Source organism: Artemia franciscana, chromosome 16 (assembly GCF_032884065.1).
Source record: "Artemia franciscana chromosome 16, ASM3288406v1, whole genome shotgun sequence".
NCBI lineage: Eukaryota > Metazoa > Arthropoda > Branchiopoda > Anostraca > Artemiidae > Artemia > Artemia franciscana.
The window spans coordinates 2,557,312-2,580,079 of NC_088878.1; the positions used below are offsets into that span (position 1 = coordinate 2,557,312).

Below are 22,768 nucleotides of genomic sequence, written 5' to 3' on the forward strand. Positions count from 1 at the left end.
ACATCTTTATAATTCTGTATTGTTATTTTATTATTAATGATATTCGTCTTGGTTTCTTTCAATTTTTCTTTGCTTTCATCGTCAGCCTCTTTTAAATAAGCGTATACTTTTGATCTTAAACCTACAAATTCTGTCATTATTGTTCCCGATAATTCATTCTTCATCATACATATCATTTATTTATTGTCTGCATGGAAATTGTAAGGGTTGTCTTTTTATTAATCCGAAGTATCGAATTTTTCCTGGGGGTCAGCTTTAATATCTTCATTAAAGACTTAGGTTCGAATATTGTAAATAAAACTGTCCGTATCCATGTAGAATAAATCAATATTCTGATTATATTTTGGTTTTATGTATTCGTAATGAAATTCATACATCAGTAGCTTTGATAACTAATGCAGCGAATCCGATATAAATAGGTTTATTAAGATTTGTTTTTGACTTGACCATCAAAAACAAAGAAATTCTCGCTAAAGATTATTTCCGATCTAAAGTCACGTTTTTTATTTATTTTTCGTCCTTGTTCATCACTAGTGGTAATTTCAATACTAGCTTTTTTTTAACATTGTCCATGGTTTTCCCAAAACAAGCATTATTCAGTAATTTAGGGAAATCTTTCGTTCTCTTTTGTATTATAGTTTAGTATTATTAGTATTATGTATTATAGCTCTAAATGGGTACCTGGAGAAATCTGGGTAAGGTAAACAGGAAGGGTGTGCGAAAGCACAGGATGGCTGGCCCCCAACCCCCATTGCACTTCCTGGCTGAAGGGCCAAGAAACGGAGATCAGCACCGCCGGTACGGACTGTAAAGTCTAATGCCGTATCCTTTACCTTTTTTTTTATTATGTATTATGGATTTTAGCTAATTTAGTATTATGATTGATATATTCTTTTAAATAAGGTGAATCAGTAAATGCTAGTTTTCTATGCACTTTTTTTCCAAAATTAAGCCATGCTTCAAATAAAATTCTAAATTTTTATGATGCGCAACATAATTTATTTTATTATGCTAAATTGTATTTAATTTATACTGAAAATGTTCAGGAGCTATTGGTAAATCTTTATGTAGACTGTGTAACTCACTTGGATATTCCAAATCAACTTCATAAATTTCCCCTACATTATCCTTATTCATTTCTGATTGAACGTAATATCTTAACTGTTGGTAATAGTCGGAGCTAATATTTTCTTTTAAATAGTTGGGTATACTAATAAATGTAGTCTTTTTCAGATAAATTTTGAGACATTGCCAAACCAGACAAGCTAATAGAATCTAAATAAATAAATTGAAGTTTTCTTTTATCACAGTTTTCATTATTAGCGTTAGCATATCGTTTCATAGATTGAGATACACCGCCTCTTATTCCTCTTTTTATAAATGTATACATTTCTTCGTCAGAAAAAAAGGGAATTTTAGCTTTAGTGTTTCAGAAAAGCTTACCATTCTACTCCTGGAACTGAGAAGAAGTGCAGTGGATCTAGTTTATAATTATTTAAACATACATTTCAAAAATTTTCAACACCATCTGACAAAATCACTTTTACGGTATAATTTAGTGTAATCTAATAGTATTTTACAATTATTTCATTTACAAATAGATTTTGCTCTTATATATTCTTCTTCAGGAATATTTTCCCGTGTTAATCTTGATTCAAATTGTCTATTCAAAGTAATTTTGTAATTTTTTTTCATGGTTATCAATATATTTATAGGGATAAATTCCTTTCTTTATCATTTCTTTGAATTCTTCAGTATTTTTAAATACATTAGAAGTATACTTAAAAATTATTTTTTAAACAATTGCAATTTACTTTATATTCCCACTTAGCTAAATTTTCCAAAACACTAACGATAAAGCCACAAAACGGAGTGAATCTATGAAACACATTTCGTTTTGGGTTGCAGCAACAGTTATTTTTTTATAAAACGATATAAAACTCTCCGGTGAAACAAAATACCGTTATCAGGTACTAATTCTTTAAGAAATAAATGAGATTCATATTCAGAGAGATTATGCATTACAATAGGGACATGTTTAAGAATTCTAAAGTTCTTCTTATTTCATTCTGCGTGAATAAATCAACATATATTACCTTTATATTGTTTTAAAAAGTACAGTTGTGAGAGAGAGTCAAACTTTAGCGTAAAGAGCGAGGCGTTGAGGAGGGGAAAGCCCATTTCATATACGGAATAATTTCTGTTCGTCTTAAGGTTTAATTTCACTCCTTACTTTCTTTTAAAAAAACTTTTTTTTATTTCATTTCTGAAAGTTTTTAGATTAATGCAGGTTTTGATTTTGGCTCACCGTACCTGAATAATTCAAATGAAATTTGCAGATAAATTGAACTTTTTTTTGCTAAATAGTTTTCTCAAAGTTTTGATCGGACGATTTTGAAAAGAGGGGCGGGGAAGGAGGCTTAGTTGCCCTCCATTTTTTTGGTTACTTAAAAAAGGCTACTAAAACTAAATCTTATTTATGAACGTTTTTAATAGTAATAAATGTAGGTAACTTACAAATTAACTTACATAACGAACTTCTATATTCGTGTATTTTCATTACGTATGTAATCGAAAAGAACTCTCGAAAGTTATTTAATAAAAACTTTCATTCTATAAATGGATCCTATATAGCTGAATAAATTGTTAGCAAGTATAGTGAAAAGTAGAGAAATAAAAAGAAAAATAGTTCAAGAACGTTCCTTAGAGCAAGCTGAATTTCGTGACTATACTGAAAAGTTGGGTGCTCCAATCGTTGAAGCAGAAGATATGAATACAAATATGATTGCTGATAAATTACATGAAAATGACACGAATTTAAAAATACGATCTCATCGATTGGATCAATCTTTAAGCGACACAGCTTAGCAATCAAGCTCACTCAAGTCAGGCTATTTTACCCCCGAATAAACCAAAACTTCATTGCTAATGTCAATTCTGGAATAGAGGAGCAGCTTCTGAGAGAAATCAATAAGGACTATGATCTTAAGGGGTTCGATTTTGAAATGCCTAGTTTTTATTTAGAAAATTATCAATATTTAAGAGAGGCAATAGATGAATCAGGAACACATAATCAAAGATATGGAGGATCAATGCATGACGAGGAATCTAGTGAATTATAAAAAGCCTGTTCGTAAAAATCTACATAAGAAGGTTAAAAGCTATCAAAGAAAACTTTGATGTTACAGAACCTCAGCAAGGAGCTGGGATTTACATAAATGCAAATGATATGATTGAAAAATTATATAGTTTGCTCGGTAGCAGAGCTGCTGGAAATACATTTGATGAAATGAGAAATGAAGCTATTGATATGCTGGATTCATTATTCAAAAATAAAATTATTGCGAAAAATAATTTTTTAATATTATTTTTAATTTTTATAATATTATTTACAGCCACTATCTGAGAATTTGAATTTTATGAAGAAAAATACTTGTCTAATAAATGGATTATTATTAGTGGTAAAAAGTGAGATACAAGTAATCTGATCACATTAGATCGAAACTTTGATTATGAAACAGCTTTAACTCCATGCACACTATTGTATTCATGGTATAACATTAGTGAGCAATATAAAAACAAAGCGTTTGAATATAGGGTGAAAATAAGGATAAACGGGTTGACGTTGTTATACCCAATGGATGGTTTGATGAAGAGGGTTTAAATTGTTTCTTAACTCGTTTCAATTCATCCCTAGACCAATGCCCAATCAGTAAATCATCCAATCTAGTAACAACGAAATTTGTTATTATATTGAGAGACAATTATAACTTTCTGTTGAATAGTGATTTATGTTTTATTTTGGATTTGAAAATGAAGCTAGAATAAGTAGTAAATATAATGAAGGTACAAAACTTCTACAGCTGGGTATTTTGATATGCTGGAAGATCTGTTAAATTTTTACAGCTGGTTTGATAACTGATATTAAATAAACAGTATTTTTGGAAAGTATTAGCCAGGAAAACAAGATAAAAAGGGAAATATATAGCCTATTTTCACAAACTAAAAGGATATGGCCTATTTTTCGAAATTAAGAAATTTTAAATATCTCGAGAGCAAAAGAAGAAATTTTAAATATCTCGAGAGCAAAAGAAGAAATTCGAAAACAGCTTAGATTAATTCATTCGGTATAACCATTATAGAGGGAGAGCAAAAAATATACCATTCACAAAAATGTAACACAACACCTTTTGAATTTGCAACCAATCTTCCCCGACTCAAACTTTTAAAGATTCCTTGAGTGGGTTGAACCACTACTATATATCCAATCCAAACGAAAGCTGTAAAAATAACGCAACATTTTCTAAAATGTTTTTGTGTATTCATAGAATTTTCCAAAGCCATTTACAATAACGTTAGTTACAGAAAACTCAACAAAAACAAACAAAACTTAAAAAGGGCAGCAAAAAGTGTACTCTGGTCACTAAAAAAGAAGTTGAGGCACAATGGTGCAAAAGTGCCGAACAAAACCACACCAAACGCATCCATTTTTCTACAGCAGTATATTTTTTGAACGACTTTTTGGGGCTAAATTAAAACCTATAAAGTTAGGATACTACAATTATTACTGGCAGCCAACCCTTCCACCAGCATCATCTTATTAGCATTTTGTATTCTCAATTACTAATGAAACAATATACAGCAACAGCTTAGTTATTGATATTGGGTGCATAATTGGTTCTAAATATAACCAACATTTTTAAGGACCTGATTCTAATATTACATTGTATCTTCCTCTATATTATTGGCTTAGTCCGTAACTTCAGTGAAAACAGTTGAGTTTTATGCACCGAAGTAGCACAGGCACAAGCCACACTGGCTGGGTCGGTGGAGCATATGATCATACTCTTAACCATAGGGTCATACATTCGACACAAACCACCATCAACCAAACTTGATGGTGGTTGAGGGTCGTCCCTAAAGGCTCTGTTATATTATGATCTATTTCACTTATCGTTCATAGTGTTGTTTAGAATTGGAACCAACAAAACAAGGAAAGTATACCTATTACTTGTCATAAATTTGAAGGGGGACCCATTTTACTTTAAAAAAAAACATTTAGTATTTTCTTCAACACCCACACACACATACCTAAAAACAACTTTTTTGTACCTTCATCAAAATAAATCTAAACCTTGGAGTTTAGCTTATGTTTTTAGTTTCATTTAGCTTATGTATCTGCATTTATCGGCACACTGGAGGATTTTGTCGGCAAATTCTTTATAACCCCCACCCCCAAACTTCAAAACCCAAGTTATGCCCTTATAGAGGAGTGGTCACCAGCATATAGTGCAGTAGCAGGATATAACCTGTATAAATAGTAACAAGCGTTAGAGCAAGTCTGATAATGGAAGAGGCCCTCTATTCCCATTCAAAGAAACTTGTCGCATCTTCAAAAGAATGAGATTATTTTATGGAACAAGAAAAAAATGTAATCACAAAACAGCTACCAAGATTATCACCAATCGTAATCAACTTCTGATGTTCAATATCGATACTTAGCCATATGTATAGATATCGAATACCAATTGAATACAAATTCCCAAATAAAGGCTCTAATTCTGCAACAATTCTTAAATCGGGCACTGAGACGTGTTCTTCTGGGAGGTTGTAGATAGATCGTCACCAGGCTTAACACTTCCCAGTCCCCTACTTTAGAAAGTTCTAATAACTGACATTGATATCTCTATTTGAATAAACAAATGATTCTATATCTGTTTTGGAGAGGGGCAGCAAGTAGTCATCTTTGCATAAATAATTACGCTCAAAATATTTGAGATAACTAAAACGAAACTAATGGCACCTCCCTCTGATAGCTTTTTTTACAATCGTCATATTTCTCACATTCTCTACTACTATTTCTCACATTCTCCACATATTTCACCTAGTTTTTGGGGATTTTTTTTTGCCCTTAGTAGCCATTAATTCAACTGTTGTTTGAAAGGCCACCACCCGACTAGTAGACCAGGCACACAACTAAACAACCGCAAGAATAACAACAATTGACCACAATTTACATTTTTCTACTTTTCATAATATTTGGAATTTCATCCAAAAATATACTGCTTGAGAAGAACAAGATGCATGAGATAAAGAACTACCAAACACAAGAAATTAAATAAACACAAAATTTAATTTCGAACCGGGGGTTTTCAGTCTCACAACAAAAAACCCACGATGACATAAATGGAATTAATCAAATACACATTGCACGCATAAATCACCGGTTGAAAATACAAGAACACAATTTTGAATTTTTTTGCTTTTAAAGAACTACACAAATTGTTATTGTTGACTTCGGTACTTGGTACTAGACCGACTTTCGGTTACTTCGGCACTTGACTGACTTTAAATTTTCTATTGAAGAGGGGGGAGGGGTGGTAGTCAGAAAATTACTGACGGGAGGGGAGTTGTTTTATGCTTGAAAGGATGAATTCTTTAAGCCATTTATAAGATCCTTAAGCAGACTAGATATCCGACCTCAACAGATTGCATAATTCCAACCCTTTCCCAAAATAAGATTAAAAGTCGTAAGGGAAAGTTAGGAGAGCTATTTAGACGAAACTTTGAAAAATTCTTTCAATTAGTGTTCACTATTAGGAGACATTTCGATACAGTCTCTTAGTGGTTTACGTTTTGTCGTCGATCATATAATAGTCCAAGCATGTGCTATCGGCCGGGAAGGAGGGTACCCCCTTCCTTATTCTCAAGATTTCAGTTTTCTCAGTATTTTTCGTTCCACCTATTTTTTCAGTCGAATCCTCCCCTCCCACAGGAACTATATTTAAATTCCAGTTCAAATATCTGAAGTCGTTATTCATTTTTGTTTTTCGATAACCCAAGTTTATCCACCTTCAGTATTGCAATTAATTTTTCCTCTTTGCGCCATTCAACATGGGATTGCATTCATTGGACTTGTGTCTCCAAGCGCTTATTGCAATAACCATTTTCTTTTTAAACTTCAATACTCAATAAGCTGCAATCTATCATTTCAGAAACGAAATAATTGTTTGGGCATTTATCTATCAGGATAAGCAAAAACCCTATTTTGATAGTTTAAAATAGAGAAAGTTTGAAAATGCCTTCAGTAAGTCTTTCGTTTGTGGCCATGGAGCCTTTCGAGGGGGAATAAGAACATTGTATTTCTATTCTGTATTTATTGGTGAATAAAATTCTGAACTCTGTTTCGGGCAAGACAATATTTCGTATTCTATATGCTTGCATTTGAGGATTTACTTTACATTTTTTATAGTGTCAGTAACTATAGGTAAAACATATTTTAACTAAACACAACAATCGCGCGGCTAGCTTCGATGACAATTTGCGTTCGTGGGGAAAAAATTGATATTGGAGTATTTGAAGCGTACAGATGGATAAAAAATCCAATTGAAGTAGAATCTATACGTAAATAAGATTTTTCCAAAGTCTTGGCCTGGAGAACCAGTCCTGTTTATACCTGCCCAAACGGTAGGGGGATTGGATTAAAACTTTCAGGGACAGTTTTGGTGAGAGGTGGATACAAGGTGGCTTTCAATATTGTGTTAAAGGTGGGGGGGACTTTTTCGATTGTCATAAAAAAATACAAAAAAAAACGTAATTTTTATACTTGTCATCCAACAGATTTCGCTGTTAAATAACAGCTGATCTGCAATAATCATTGACCTAAGTTGTATATTCACAGGATACAATAAGAACTAGTGCAACCCCAAAAAGCTCAACCAATCTACGCACGAACAAACAGTGAACACAAAAATAGTAGAAACAAAGAACAAATGAAAATTCAATTGAAAACAACACGAGAAATATATTTGGTATTAATACGTCTGTCACTGTAACCTTTAAAAAGAGCTGGATGACACAAGAACCATTAATCATGCTATTATGCTACAAGGGGGAACAGTGGGGGACTTTTGCCCCCGGATTTTGTGGGAGATACCCTAGATGAGTTTTATATAAGCTATGCTGCCTTTGGTATGGCTCCTAGCAGACTAATAAATTATCGAATGAATAAATAGATTTTGATCAACTAATCAATATTATAACAAATTAAAAACTTTAAACAACGCTTAAAATGATTGAATATATTATTTGCATGTACTGGCTAGTTTTTTTTAATTAATAACAGTAGTTAAATATTTCTATACTTTAATAAACTAATTGATCCTGTTATCGTTAATTTTTTGAAAACGTCCCCATTTCGGGAAAACCACCCCTCCTCCACCCAGCATTTATGCAAATATTATAAAAATTTATATTTGTTTCATCACTTATTATCAAAAACGTGTTCTTTTTTCCCAGATGTGCATCCTCCTGTTATCAAAAGTGAAGATAGATATATAAATTATATAAAAAAAAAATTATATATAATAAATTATATAAAAGTGAAGATATATATATATATATATATATATATATATATATATATATATATATATATATATATATATATATATATATATATATATATATATATATATATATATATATATATATGGCAAAAAGCCGAATTTTCGCATTCAGAAGAGAAGCGAGAATTGGTGAATTTTCGAGCGTACTCGATACCTCAAAAAGTGCGTTTTTATAAGACTTTCGACATTTTCTCTGGCCCTCGACCTTGATGCTGGTTCAAATATACGCCCAATAAAACAAGGTCACCCAGCTCTTTTTCTGTCAGTAACAAAAAGTAAATCGTAATGAAAATACGATTTACTAATTATTAAAATACGATAAATAAGGAGAGAATAAAGATTAGAGAGAAAGAAAACAAGAAATTATAACATACTTTGCTGACAGGTAACGGTCATAGTTTCAAGATTGTCAGTAAATTTGCAATAGCAGACAAGGATACTGGCGATACTAAAGCACAACCCAAATCCTGGGGGAGGAGTCAACAATACTTACGTAAATTGATCGATTTACAGCTTACAAAAAAAAAATCGAAGTTTAAATGGTTCACCTTCAAGACCCAGCTCTGATAATGCCGCCTTTTCCCAACAGTTTTCAAATAATCCAATTTAAGTGAGCGATGAGTTTGCTCCACCCCCACCCCCCCCCCCAAAAAAAAAAATAAATAAATAAAAAATCATGCGTATATTCTCAAGATAGGAAGCTTTTTACATTAGAAAATCTATATCTTGTTTAATTTTTGTCAGTGGAGTAAGCTGATAATATAAAAGCAAAAAACAAAGCAAGTGGCTATTATTTTTATGGCTAGTATTTTCCTGACCAATATTCATCAGATTGGGATTTAGAGCATAACTCCACTAATTAAAAGGTAAATAAACATTATCACCTTCTCCCCCGTCTCCCAGCTCCAAATAATAAATCAAACAAGATTTCCAAAACAAAAAATCAACGAGTCACAACCACCGGTATTCAAAAAGTCCAAACAAAAATCCCTAAACCTAATAATTTTGCAAAAGAAAAGATTAATACAGTCCATAAATTAAAACAAAGCATCACTCAAGACTAGCAGTGCAATACACTCCTAATAACTGGGGGGATTCACCGGGTATAAATTTACTCTATCTCTTAAAACTTCGCTAAGCAGCTCTTACACCACAGACTAAGGCTTAAACCAAAGATTATGTTTGACTAATGAAGACGCGAGATCTCCTATCTCTTAATACAAGCAAAAATTGGCAATAATTTAAAGCCAATTTTCTTTGAAAGTTCCTGTTTCATGTCCACAGAAAGCAACAGCTTTATAACTGACAACGTAGCCAGAAATTGATAATCATTTGTCCCCAAAATTATTTTTTTGAACAGGGTGATTCATTATGTCATTTCTTTAGGTATATATACAATCTTCAGTTTAGCATTGAGGCGATGCTCGATCAGTAACTAGAGCAAGAGGCGCGGGTATATCAATTGATCCACTGATAGAGTCAATACGCGGCAGACCTTCAGCAAGAATCCCACTTGCCGGCATATGATGGAAATAGTTTGATAAATTGATCTCTTTAGAGGCTTGGGGATCATGGACGGTTTTGGCATGATGCTTAAGCTTATCGGGTCGAGAAAACTCCCTTCCACATAAAAGGCACGGGAACACTTTCCTCTGATTCCCCTCATGATATAAATAAGCATGACGTTGAAAGCTGTACTTATTTTTGAAAGTTCTTGATATCTGATCTTTTTCGCAGGGCAAACACTTATAAACACCTTCATCAGAAACAGCGGCGTATTTGAATAAATTCAGACCCCTTATTGACATTTCTTGAAGTTGTTCGGTTTCATTGCTTGGAGGCAAATCAATTGATGGTGTTATGTCCTCACTCTTGACCATTGGCAGTGCTGCCACACGGATTCTCCCTGGTTTGATTGGTTTTCGAATTCTGGTGACGCCCAATAGCTGACCACCTGTAATATATTGCATTGTTTTAGTGGAGTACAGAATTAATCCCAGAAGTTTATTTCCCCGTTTTTAAATGTAACTAAAAGGATACCTGCACACGAGTGGGAAGACAGGTGAGGGGAGATGAGTTCAGAGAACCCCTTCCTATGCAAAGCCCCAAAATGAAGGCCTAGAAATCCACAATGTTCATATTTTGATCTCCCCTCTCTTAATGTTGGGACCCATGTGTAGCTATGAATACAAGCATATAATCAATAGTTTTATATTTGTTTTATTTTTGTCTATCTTAATGGATTCTAATGTTTATCACAATACGCCTTCACCACGAGGAATAAAATTCTAACTATATTACTAGAATTCAAGATTTTTCAGTAAGCACATTAGTTTAGAATTTTTTTTTAGATTGATAGAAATTGCGTTTTATATTCTACTATGATTGAGTGCTTATCGAATAGATGTTTCCAGGAGGTGGTGTCAGAGAGGACTCCAATCCAACCAAAAGCATAAGGATTTTTTTTTTTGTAAGGAACAAGAAAATTTATATTTAGGAGACCACCCGGAATTTTTTTATGATGCTTGGCTCATTGTGTATATTCGGACAAACTATATTTCCGACAGAGCCCCCAGGGCCCAAATTAGAGCTATAAATTAATAACTGTCTTTGGATCCAAATCCACCTTGAATCAAAAATTCATTGCAAGAATCAAGAGGTAATTCCTATTGCCTTCCATTCATATGATCCAATTGTCATAGCAGAATATTTACTGATTTCCGTAATCTAGAGACACTATTAAACTTATTACAAGCATAGTTGCAACAGCAAATTATAAAATAGCCATCTGAGAACGTTCAAGGAGGAGGAATTTGACACTTAAAAGTGTCAACTTCCACAAAAGTGACTAGAATTTTCCTACTTTTTAGCCTGTTTTTATAAATTTTTTTCCATGGAAACATCCATGAAAAATTCATGCAGACGTGATTGAAAGGCTACTCTTTTTAATCAAATACAGTAGTTATTGTTATCTCGAAGGAGAGATTTTAAACTTTCAAGAGATTTTCGTGGATTTTGAACTTCTCTAATATAAGACCCCTGTTGGATTTTTGAAGAATTTATTCGAAATACAAACCATTATGGCTATATATTCCTCCCAAAATTTCCTCATTTCCCTGCATATTGCCTAATCTTCCCTTCCCAAACCTTTGTTTCCAGACGTTAAGCCCCCTCCAAATTTGCAAAAGCTTCTGTAAACTTCAGGCAACTCTTATATATCTGCTTCTCTCCGTCTAATAGAGCATATGCACTTTTTTTCTTAGAGGCTCAGCGTTTTTCTTCTATTTTTCAAAAAATAAATTAGTTAATTCAAAAGGACATTTAAAGTAGGCTTTTGTTGGGAGGCGGAGGGGAGGGAGGAATTCAATTCTCATTAATATAGCCATCTCTCTTCAGAAAGCAAGACATTTGTAGTATTTTTAACACTAAATAAAATCAAACTTTTCGTTTAATTTTTCTTCGAGCGAATTCTCTTGACTGTATTCAGTGTTTCTTACTATCGACTGGTTGGTTTTTAACTATTTCAGTCACTAACGTTGAAGGTTTTTAACTTAAAGCTATTTAAATATTTGTTTAATAAACGTTTTGTGGTAACCCAAGATCCAATTGAGACGCCCAATGTCAAATTGGTTTTGTAAATTTTTATCTCTAAGCGTCCGAAATTAAGAAACAGTAAATAATTGGGGATCTGCCCTGGTCCCTTATTTCAGACTTAAGGTTAATCAAGCCCATTTTCTATAGTACCCAATATAACAATGCCTTGCTATAGTTGAAACTTGGCTGTGGCAATTCAAAAGGCATTATGTGAAATTTTTTTGGCGTAATAACGTTACACTTTAGGGCGTTACGCGATATTTTATGTTGTATTATGGATTATAGCCTGTATTGCCATACGTTCATGTACAGCATAAAACTAAATGTCCTGCGCATAAGACAAAAAACAAAACAACTGCGGCTCAAAAGGCGTTATTTGATTTTTTTTTTTTTTTTTTTTTTTTTTTTTTTTTTTTTTTTTTTTTTTTTACTTTTACACCCCATTTTCTTAAGCCAAACACGCCCAGTCCCACTGGTCTTTCTAATTTACTGGTTTTTTCAAGGTTTTTTTTACATGTCATGTCACCTACATGCATAAGCAAGTTTATAGTTCTGTTTCTGACAAGATAGGTCTAAATTTTATCAAAAAGGCGGAAACTCACATATTTTTTTTAAATTGAAATAGATACCCTTTTACGAGAACTTAGCCCACATTAGCTATCTTTGCAAGTATTCAGGAGCGCACCCACTAGGGTGCTAAAGGGGCCCTTTTCAAGAAATAAAATCAACTGTAAAGCTCAAAATTGGTTCTTAAACTACGCTTTTCTAAGGGATTTTAAAAAGTTTTCCGCTGGTTGGTCTTTTCCTAGTTTTTGGCTACTTTAAGGATATTTCAGTACAAATTAAATATTTCCACACTAATACCTTTACTTTTAAACATAGGGATCTCTTAAGGGGAAAGTCATTTTTTGAAGGGGACTATCGAGGTCGTTTTAGAGAGATTATTGTGTGGACTTTCTTTATGGGAGTAGATTTAAGTATTTTTATTGACAGAAATACCATCATGGAGAGAAGGTTAGAGGTACTTATATAAGGCATGCCCTAACCCCCCAAAATATTTGAATAACTGTTCTAATCCCTATAATTTAGAGCAAGATACCAAATACTCCTCGTGTTCTTAGGGGGTCTAAACTTTAAGTGTCTTAACCCCCCCCCCCCCCCGTGGTAGCAGAGGAAACTGTGTGGCAAAGATGAAACCAAGAACAAAGAAGCTGATACTGGAAGGTGCAGTTAGACCAGGGAAATCCATTTTACATACTTGGCTGAGACTTAGTGGTTAGGAAAATGTGTTACAAGAACATTTTGATTCAAAACCATAGAAGCACAAGCATACCAAATCCCTATTAAAATTAATCCTTATATTAGAAACAAAACACTACAGAGTGGTTAGGTTGATTCGTCACCAGAATTAAAAACCATAGCAGATGTGCAACTCCAAGCAACACCAATAACCATCACCGATGTGACAACACCACCAAGTTTAATGACTGATAATAGCAAAATAAGTAATATATATATATATATATATATATATATATATATATATATATATATATATATATATATATATATATATATATATATATATATATATATATATAGATAGAATTATAAAGACTAAATATGCTTCTTAACCATAATTATGTTCAAATCATCTTCAACGTAAGCCTTTAAACAAAATATAGTTTGCGATTGATTCTTAAACTGAACAAGAGAAAAAGGAAAATAACCAAGGTTATCGAGGGAAAAGACACAAAAATTTTTATCTCCAGTTGTAAACAAAAGTCCTTTCTGAATAAGACTAAAGAAAACCATAACTTAAAACAAACATAAGCTGTCCTGCATATAAATCTCCCTCCAACCCCCTCCCTTTTTTGATTGAGCGAGCGTATGAAAGGGAAAAGAAAAGAGGAATTGAAGGAAAAGGGAGAAAACCTATAGCACCCAGGTACAAATAATACCAAATAAAAGTAAAGAGTGAAATCAAACTTGAAGCGAACAGAAATTATCCCGCTTCCCCCTATTAACATCAAATTTAAGAATTGCTTTACTGAAAGTAGTATAGAGTGCAACAAACACAGCCATTTTGTAACTGCAATTACTAAATACCTTTCAAATCATTTGAACTGAAAATTCCATTGTTTAAAGCAGATGTACATTAATAAGCCCTTTCACTCTTGAGGTATTGTGGGAAAGAACTTATCAACATATTGGTTTTTAATACATTGTATACCGTAGTGTAAGTTTTATCAATACCCTTCCCTTTTTCTGGGAGGTATTTCTTCAAAATTTATGTAAATATTTTCAGGCTAACAAGTTTTCAACCGGTGTTCGATAATGAATATAATTGCAGTTTTTACATTTACAGTTTTTCTGCAACATTTTTCAGTTTTCATTGCAGGTGACCAATATTATCGGTTTTATCATTCATTAATTACATTTACAATTCGTCTGCCAATTTTTTTTCAGTTGTCACTACACATGAAAACTTAAACATTATCGGATTTTATCATTCATTAAGAAATAGACATGCCTTTAGAATCAAAATTTCATCCTAAATCCGAACGAAATATTCATTTATGCCGCAGATTTATTTTACTCCACTCCCTAATGGTTATATATTAACTTTTATCAAGGGGAGGGGGGGGAGTTTGCATCCAGGATGAAATTCTGATTCTAATGACATGACATGTCTCAACATTTTGTTAATCGGAAAATTACCTTGTTTTTTTTCCTGTTTTTAATGTTCCTGTTTAACTCTGGTAACCGATTGCTTAACATACAGTTTTTTTTTCACATAAATTCTTAGGGCCTTTGATTTTACTTTTAATAAGTGAAAAACGAATTTGAGATGGTTTAACAGTCTTTAGGTTTCCTTATTTAGCCTAGCTGCTTAGTCGAAGAACCGGACAAAATTCGCGAAATAGCGTCAAATCAAAAGAAAGCGCTTTCAACCTAAGTACAAAAGTAAAACTTTAAAAAAAATAACTAATTAAAATTAATTGATTAATTAAAATGGAACATTGCATGTTCCCGTCGGCCCACTATTTACTAAATGATTTTCTGTCACTAAATTAAAATATTGAACAGATTCATCCAACAGTTCACAGAAGCGCATCACCTGATACAAAACTTCGAAACAAGCGCAAAAATTAACTCTAAAACTGTAAACTCAAAAGTCAACCAGAATTATTCCCTAAATAAGGAAATTTGCAAGCCTTATTTTAATTCCCCGAATTTTTGGATTTTGCAATCATATTGTGTTGCTATCAAAAATTTTGCAATAAAAAACAATTGTCTCCCCCATCGCTCTGAACTTTTACGGAATTTCATTAACAATTTTCTTTTTTAAGGACGGCAAAAACAAACCCTACTGGAACAATAATTGATAAGTAATAATAAAAGTAATAAAAAAGTAATCCAATAGTACTAAAAGTAATAGTGAATGAAAGTAAAGTAAATAGTAATAAAATTTATAAAAGAAACAATTGATAAATGATAACTTGAATGAATAAGTTATCATTTATGTGTTGTTGTTTCGCTGCTTAACATTCATTTTAGGTGACTAAACCGAGCAGCATAATGTTGATTGTAGTAGAATTTTAGTAATTTTTTGGTTTAAATAAACGCATACCTACCTACCTAAAAAGTAAGCTATTTTTTTGGTATGTTTATCTTCCTTGTTTGCAGCAATAACAGAAACCTAATAGCACCATAGACGCTACCTTTGCCTAAAACAGTGTTTCCTCCGGGGTCCCCCAGATTTACACATAAGAAAAATAGGTTCTACCAAGGCTTCACAGAAATTAGCATTAAGGAAAATTGACAATTTCTGCTTTGTGTCAACTTTCATTTACTTTATTACCATTGGGGCATAGTTCAGAGAATTCTATTTTCTTTCGTGGAAACTCCGGAAAGCTCTGACAAATTTGGGGATGATGGAAACAGTTGTAGGACAGTCTTTTTTCCTCTGCCTGTCATAGAGTTGATACAAAAATCCTGAGCTCGATCATAGCCCCTCACATTCCTTACAGCTTGGACTTACGTGCCTAGACGTAACAAGAGAGTGAGAGTAATCTCTTATTGGTTTTGAATAATATACATGCAAGCTGATTAATTAAAAATCATTAACTTTATTTGCCTTAGGTGTCTTAGCCAATTGATTAGCGAGCTGAACATGCAATCCTATTTACTAAGGGCTAGGAGTCCTGGTACCGATTATTTGGTTAGGGGCGGCGTGACTCTATAAATTCAGCCAGAGTCAACACAGCTCTAAATGGGTACCTGGAAAAACCTGAGGAAGCTAAACAGGAAAAGTGTGCAAAAGCACTGGATGGCTGGTCCCAGTCCCCTATTACACTTCCTGGCCGAAGGACCATGAAACGTGATCAGTCCTGCTGGATAAGAAGTCCAGTGCTGTTTCTTTTTTTCTTTTTTTAACGTTACCCGACAGTCTCTTACACCGATTATGCAGTAGTCACATCATTCCTCTAGACCCCTCGACTCAAACAACGGGTCAGCTCTGAGTGCATCTTTACCTGTCCACATCTACCACATCACAGAATTTTAGTATTGATAGTTGCATATTTGAGGTTGGAGGCAATCCAATGCTTAAATAAGTTAAATGGAGGAATTCTTTAGAACTGTTCTTAATTCTAAAAACTGTTTGAGAAAATTTAAAAACCGAAATAGAATACACAAAACTAATTTTTGTTTCTAGAAGTGGACAAGAGATATTCAAAGCCAAATGACCAGTTTTCAGGCTAAAATCCCCCGGAAAAGATGATTTTTTATTTATTTATTTGGAGGATTAAAAATTACTGGTAATATGTAAAAAGGACAGACAACAGAGGAAGAACAGAAAACGAGAGAAGAGGAAGCTATTTACAGTGAGATGCGTCTAGGTACTCATAAAAAAGAGAAGACTTACTTTCGTCTCCGTTGATATCCCCACTATGATTTGTACCATGTGAGTCTGCAAGAGACAGATAAAAAGTAAATACCACTAAATAAGCAATTAAATAAGTTAAGCTGAATGAGCAATTCAATCAGTTAAATATAACCAATTTTAACAACTTATCAATGTTGGAATAATGTAAGTCCCGAGGTTTTTTTAGATTACTTTAGTGAAAATAGATCTTTGCATCATTATGAAACGCGTCACGCTAGTGATTTCGTGATCCCGCACTGAAGTGGAGTCAGGGTCGGCTTCCCAACTAGATTTTCGGGGCCTAATGTGTGGAACCTGTTCCAGAGAGCATTCAGGCGGCTGAACACCTGGGGTTATTTAAAAACAAATTGAAAAGGTATTTGCTAGGCCAAGGTTCATAGTTCTTTTATTTATTTATTTTTCTTTTTTTCGCCCTTTTCTGTTAATTATTATGAGATTGGTTATATTATTGATGAGTTGATGAGAGATTGGTTGTTATTAGTTATTGTTTTTGTTTCGTTTGTAGTGAATTATGAGTTAGAAAATGAGTTTTATGTAGCCTCCCAGTCGCAAGCACTTTTTTGTATTTTTCTTTGGGCGGGTACTTGCATATTAGTTAAATGTACATGATTTATAAATAAAGTGAACTTAACTAAAAAAAAATCAAGTGAACTGAACTAAGTGATAATAACACTATAAAATTTGAAATAACCCAAATGACCGAAAAAAGAACACATCCATAAAATCACAATCATGGCTTAGTTAAATAAATGTACGTCACCTAAACGATAATAGTTGAAATAATTTAGGTTTTCTACGCGTTAATTACTTTAATATGATTGACATAGCCTACACAAACGGGGATACCTTCGAGGCCTTACCCCTTCTCTCTACGAAATCTTTATTTTTAATAGTCAATGTTATTTTCGTTTTTTTTTTAAGTTTCTGAGTTATTTCCCACTGACACATAAGAAAGCTTACGATTTCATTTTACATACGACTGCTTAATTTTCTTTTTTGTTCTATGTTTGTTCCTATAGTAAAAGGGTAATGATTCACTGAGGTTAGTATAGACCCAGTCACAATGAGATTTTACCAGTACCAAGATTTAACTAGCACTAATTCGTGCCAATCAAAATTGTTCATACTCTTTCAGCCAATCAGAAATTTTATGAATTGGCTCAAATTAGCGCTAGTTAAATCTAGGTACTAGCAAAATCTCATTGTGAACGGGGATTTAGGAAATTTCTCTTTCAGCGACGTCGTACGTAACTGAACATCAAAAGAGCAAAATTATAGGTAAATTGCATTTTGAGCATAGTGAAGTGTCAAAAAATTTTTTTTCTTAAAGCAAAAAGCACAACTAGGATCTTAAAAAGCGTAATTCGTAGAATAAGAAAGAAAAAGAGGGGGAGAGGCTATAGACATTAAAGAGCTGAACAAGCGCAGTATTGTATAAGCCAAAACGGCCGCATTCATTCAAAATCAAAACATCTTAAAGCAACTTTCGATCTAGGAATTTCACGAATAATGCTAATTTTGATTGTTTTTTTATGCTGACTCACTGAATAACATGTTAAATACTAAATTTTGGAAATAAGTACTAAAAAGTTAAAACTCGTCCATCTTGTTTAATATGCTGCTTAATAGGGTTGTCAAACAGAATTTCTTCTTTGAGCATCCCGTTTTACAAAAAAAAAATGTCTGTCCTGGCAAAAAGTCAGCTTATCATTGACACATGCACAGTACATTTTACTCCATATAGAAAATAACAGAGGCTTGAAAAGTGAAATAGTTTATAAAGAAAGGGACAAAAACGCATTGGGCTTGCGAATCATAAATGATTTCTTAAAGCGAAACAAATATATAAGATAGATCATTTCTCTCCTTTTCATCAAGAACAAAAATCTGATCCAAGAACATTAAATATTTTCTGAAAGCAAAACAATTTAAAAATAGAAACAGTTTTTAGCCTCTTGAGAAAAACTGACAAAAATAATTAAAATTTCCGGTACAATAGTCGGCAAAAACGTGGTCACATGCCAGTTTGCTAAACTAAGGCCCGAGACACAACTGCTCCTTTTTTTTTTCGTGGTAAATATGTGTGTCAATTTTTGCGACAATATACCTGCAACCGAAGCTGTGTCATGGATGGCCCAACAAGTACGGGGATGGTAGCAATGTCTATGGGAGTAAAAGAAGAATATTTTAATAGAGCAGTGGTAAAATTAACAGCAGGAGTGTTAAACTAGGACAGTGGGAGTGTCCAACTGTCATATTCTGTTTTTACTTAATAATCCCAATTTTATATCTTTTTCGTGATGCGCTTTAAGAGAATTGACTGCCACTCCTTCAATTGACGATGGTGAGATTTTCCTAATCACTTTAACTAACATTGCTGTCTTTATAGCGACCAGAGCTGTAACTATCGCTATCTATTTTAATATCTTTATCATTCATCAACCACCATCAATAAACAATTTACAAAATAGAAGAATAACTAACAAAAAGAAAAAAAATCACAATAAAAGAAAACAATCGGCGAAAAACACCACTTATCTTCGTAGCAAATATGAACGCATCGCATACCAATGAAAAACAACACCAAAAAAGTCTCACGCCCATTCCAGATGTCCTTCCCCAATAAGAAGCCCTCTATTGATAGCTCAATTACATGCTGTAGCCTACATAAGATACAATGTTTGACTCGATTTTTGAGTCAAATGAATTACAAGTTCCCAATTCATTGTTGTCACGCTGCAAGATTACATTTGAGTTTTTCAAATTACTAAAAAATGACCAAGCACAAATCACTAAGCTGTTCTCAACGAGGGGGGCGGGTCAGCATGGTAAATTAGAGAAGGAAGATCAAAGGATGATAAAACGTAAAGATCTTCCCATTAAGAATAGCTTAGTAAACAGTTTTAGACAACTATGTCAGAAGTATAAAATATCAGATACGACCTTTAAGCGTGACAGCAACAATATATTCTAACTGCAAAATTATTTACATAATTTAGGATTTATCATATTTTTGAATATATATTCACCTAAAATCATATGTAATCAGTGGCATAATTTCGCCAAAAAACTGGGAAGGAGGGGTAAAGTTGGAGCCAATTTTCCCAAATCAAGTGAAAATGACGGTGAAAATGTCAGTGGATGCTTGAATTATACAGCCTTATCCTAGTTTTGACAAGAACTTCAAGAAACTTAATTTCGGCTGAGGAGAGGGGGAGTTTCGACCTAGAAAACCGAGGTCTAGGATGAGCAGTTTCGACTTTCCATTAAGGAATTTCATTTATATGATTTAAATCCATAACTCCCAAGGTGGGGTGCAGGTCCCACCGGTACAGAACGTTCCCCCTTTGGCTGACTACACTTTAGAGTCTTAATTTTGAAAATAAAATGCATGTCCATGACTTCACATTCAAATGCATTTAAAAAACAAAAAATGTACAGGATAGTTTTGCAATAACGTCAAACATGGTACAAACGGTGTTTTATACAGAAAATATTTTCATTAGCATAAAATATGCCAAGAGGACGATCCAAAAAATAAATAAATACCAAGTTAAGGCCTTTTAAACTTCATTTATGTGAAACTTTGTCAGGAGCCGCATATTTTATAGTACCAAAACACGCAAATTTTGAATAAGAAAACTAAATATCGTGAGGATGGGGTCAGAATTTTAGTAATGCCTTGGTGAGGCAGGGCCAAAAACCGGTTGCAAACCACTGACTTAAATGAGAGATTCTGACCCAGCTTCTCAACTGGCCAAAAATCTTTCATAGTTATTTATCATTCTATGGAGACACTCACCCTCTTTTGATGATCCAGCTTGTATTTCAATTGGAGGGGTCCATTCCTTCTTCACACCCATCTCCTATAAGATACAGTCTGATTAAATGTCGAGCTCAGCTAAGACGATACAACCATATATAACCATAACCAATAAATACGTTTTAAAACCTTGAATTATGCTTTATCTTAAAACACTAATTCTGCTTCCATTTTGCTGACAATATTTTGTCTCTTAGGGAACATGGGCATGATTTTCTTAATTATTTTTTGGCACATTTAAAACTTTTGATTCAAATCTTAAATTTACGTTGGAGGTGGAGGGAAGCTTCCTTTCTTAGATGTTTTAGTTTTAAAAAATATAGCTAATCTTGAACTTTCTATCCATAGGAAACCCATACACAATGATCGTTGTCAGCATTTCTAGTGAAACCAGCCTCCTTCTTTGAAGATAAGCGTGGTTATTTCTTTAGTCGACAGAGCTTAAAAAAAAAAAAAAAAAAAAAAAATCTGTTTAAACAATATAGTTATGGACTTGATTCCCAATTGAAGGGAAATTGTCACGTGGGAATTTCCACAGGGAGCGAGGAATTTTCCAGGAGAAGAGTGGGTAATTTTTCGGGGAAATTTTTCCAAATACATTTGAATTTAAAAAGCGATCGTTATCAATATGCATGGATAATTTTTCGCTAGGAAGAGGGGGAGGATCCGCGGGGATAATTTTCGAGGGGCCCGCGGAGGATAATTTTCGGGCGATTTTCCTCAGGAAGAATTTTCATTTGTGGGGAGTTTTCCTTGAATTTCTTGTCTTTTGACGTCAGAGCAAGGCACAACGGGCAAGCTATTAAGCATAAAATAGAAAAATTTCTTTTAACTGAAAGCAACAAGCGACATTAAAACTTAAAAGGAACAGAAATTATTCCGTATATGACAGGGGCTATCCCCTCCTCAAGTTTTTTATTGCTTCAAAAAGTAGAGTTGTGAGAAAGAGTCAAACTTTAGCATAAAAAGCGGGGCGTTGAGGAAGAGACAGCCGCTTTCATATGCGGAATAATTTCTGTTCGTTTTAAGTTTTAACGTCGCTACTTACTTTCAGTTAAAAAACTTTTTTTTTTTTTAAATTTCATTTCTGAACGTTTTAGAACTAATGCTGGTTTATCTTAATGAAATTTTATATTTAGAAGGACCTCGTAACTCAGATCTCTCATTTCAATCCCAACCAGATCCGGTGACATTGGGGGGAGTTGGAGGGGCAAACCGGAATTCATGGAAAAAGTGAAAATTGAGGTATCTTTATCTTACGAATGGGTGATCGGATCTTAATGAAACTTGATGTATAGAAGGATCTTATGTCTCAGATGCTCCATTTTCAATTCAAATCGGATCCGGGGACATAAGGGGTTGGAGGGAGGAAAAAGAAATCTTGAAAAACACTTAGAGTGGAGAGATCGTGATGAAACTTAATGGGAAGAATAAGCACAAGTTATAGATACGCTATTGACATAATTGGAACGGGGAAGAGTGCTAAGACTGCAACTAGGAATATTAGTGAAAAAGCTTTAGGTTTAATAGAAAGTTGAAGGGGTTTGTATAAGCATTATCTGAATGATAGGTCGTATGAAAACAAAAGGAATGTAAGGAAAGTGGAGAAAGCATTAAAATATGAACTAAGGAGATGTCAAGTGGAGGCCATGGATAAAATTGCTGAAGATCTGGAAGATACGGCTAGACGGCATAATAGTAAAATATTATACTGGCATGTTAATAAATTGAAAGCGAGTAGCCAATCCGGACTAGTCCCAGTTAAAGATAGAAATGGAGCCACAATTAGTGATAAGGAAAAAGTTAAAGAAAGATGGGTGGAACATTTTGAGAATATGCTAAACCGAGATACACTTGCAGGAAAAGATATAGATGAAAATGAAAAAGTTTGTGATACCTTGGATGTGAAGGAAGATTTGTTTAATGAGGAAGAATTAGCGACAGTACTAAAAGGATTAAAAAATAATAAGGCTCCAGGTGCTGATAGTATGA

General features: G+C 33.5%; 1 protein-coding gene across 3 annotated transcripts in view; it reads right to left on the reverse strand.

Annotated features, from left to right (window-relative positions):
- The window catches only part of LOC136036898 (protein tramtrack, alpha isoform-like), a 96,034-nt gene that overhangs the window by 20,550 nt on the left and 52,716 nt on the right, over positions 1-22,768 (reverse strand). For 2 of the 3 annotated variants that reach the window (XM_065719273.1, XM_065719274.1), the window contains exons 5-7: positions 20,756-20,819; positions 16,933-16,977; positions 8,474-10,362 (exon numbers count right to left, since the gene is read on the reverse strand). In XM_065719273.1, coding sequence (XP_065575345.1) covers positions 9,815-10,362; positions 16,933-16,977; positions 20,756-20,819 — 657 coding nt within the window. In that variant the 3' untranslated portion in view covers positions 8,474-9,814. Of the gene's footprint in view, positions 1-8,473; positions 10,363-16,932; positions 16,978-20,755; positions 20,820-22,768 lie in introns of those variants that run through there. The other variant, XM_065719275.1, reaches the window with a different exon arrangement.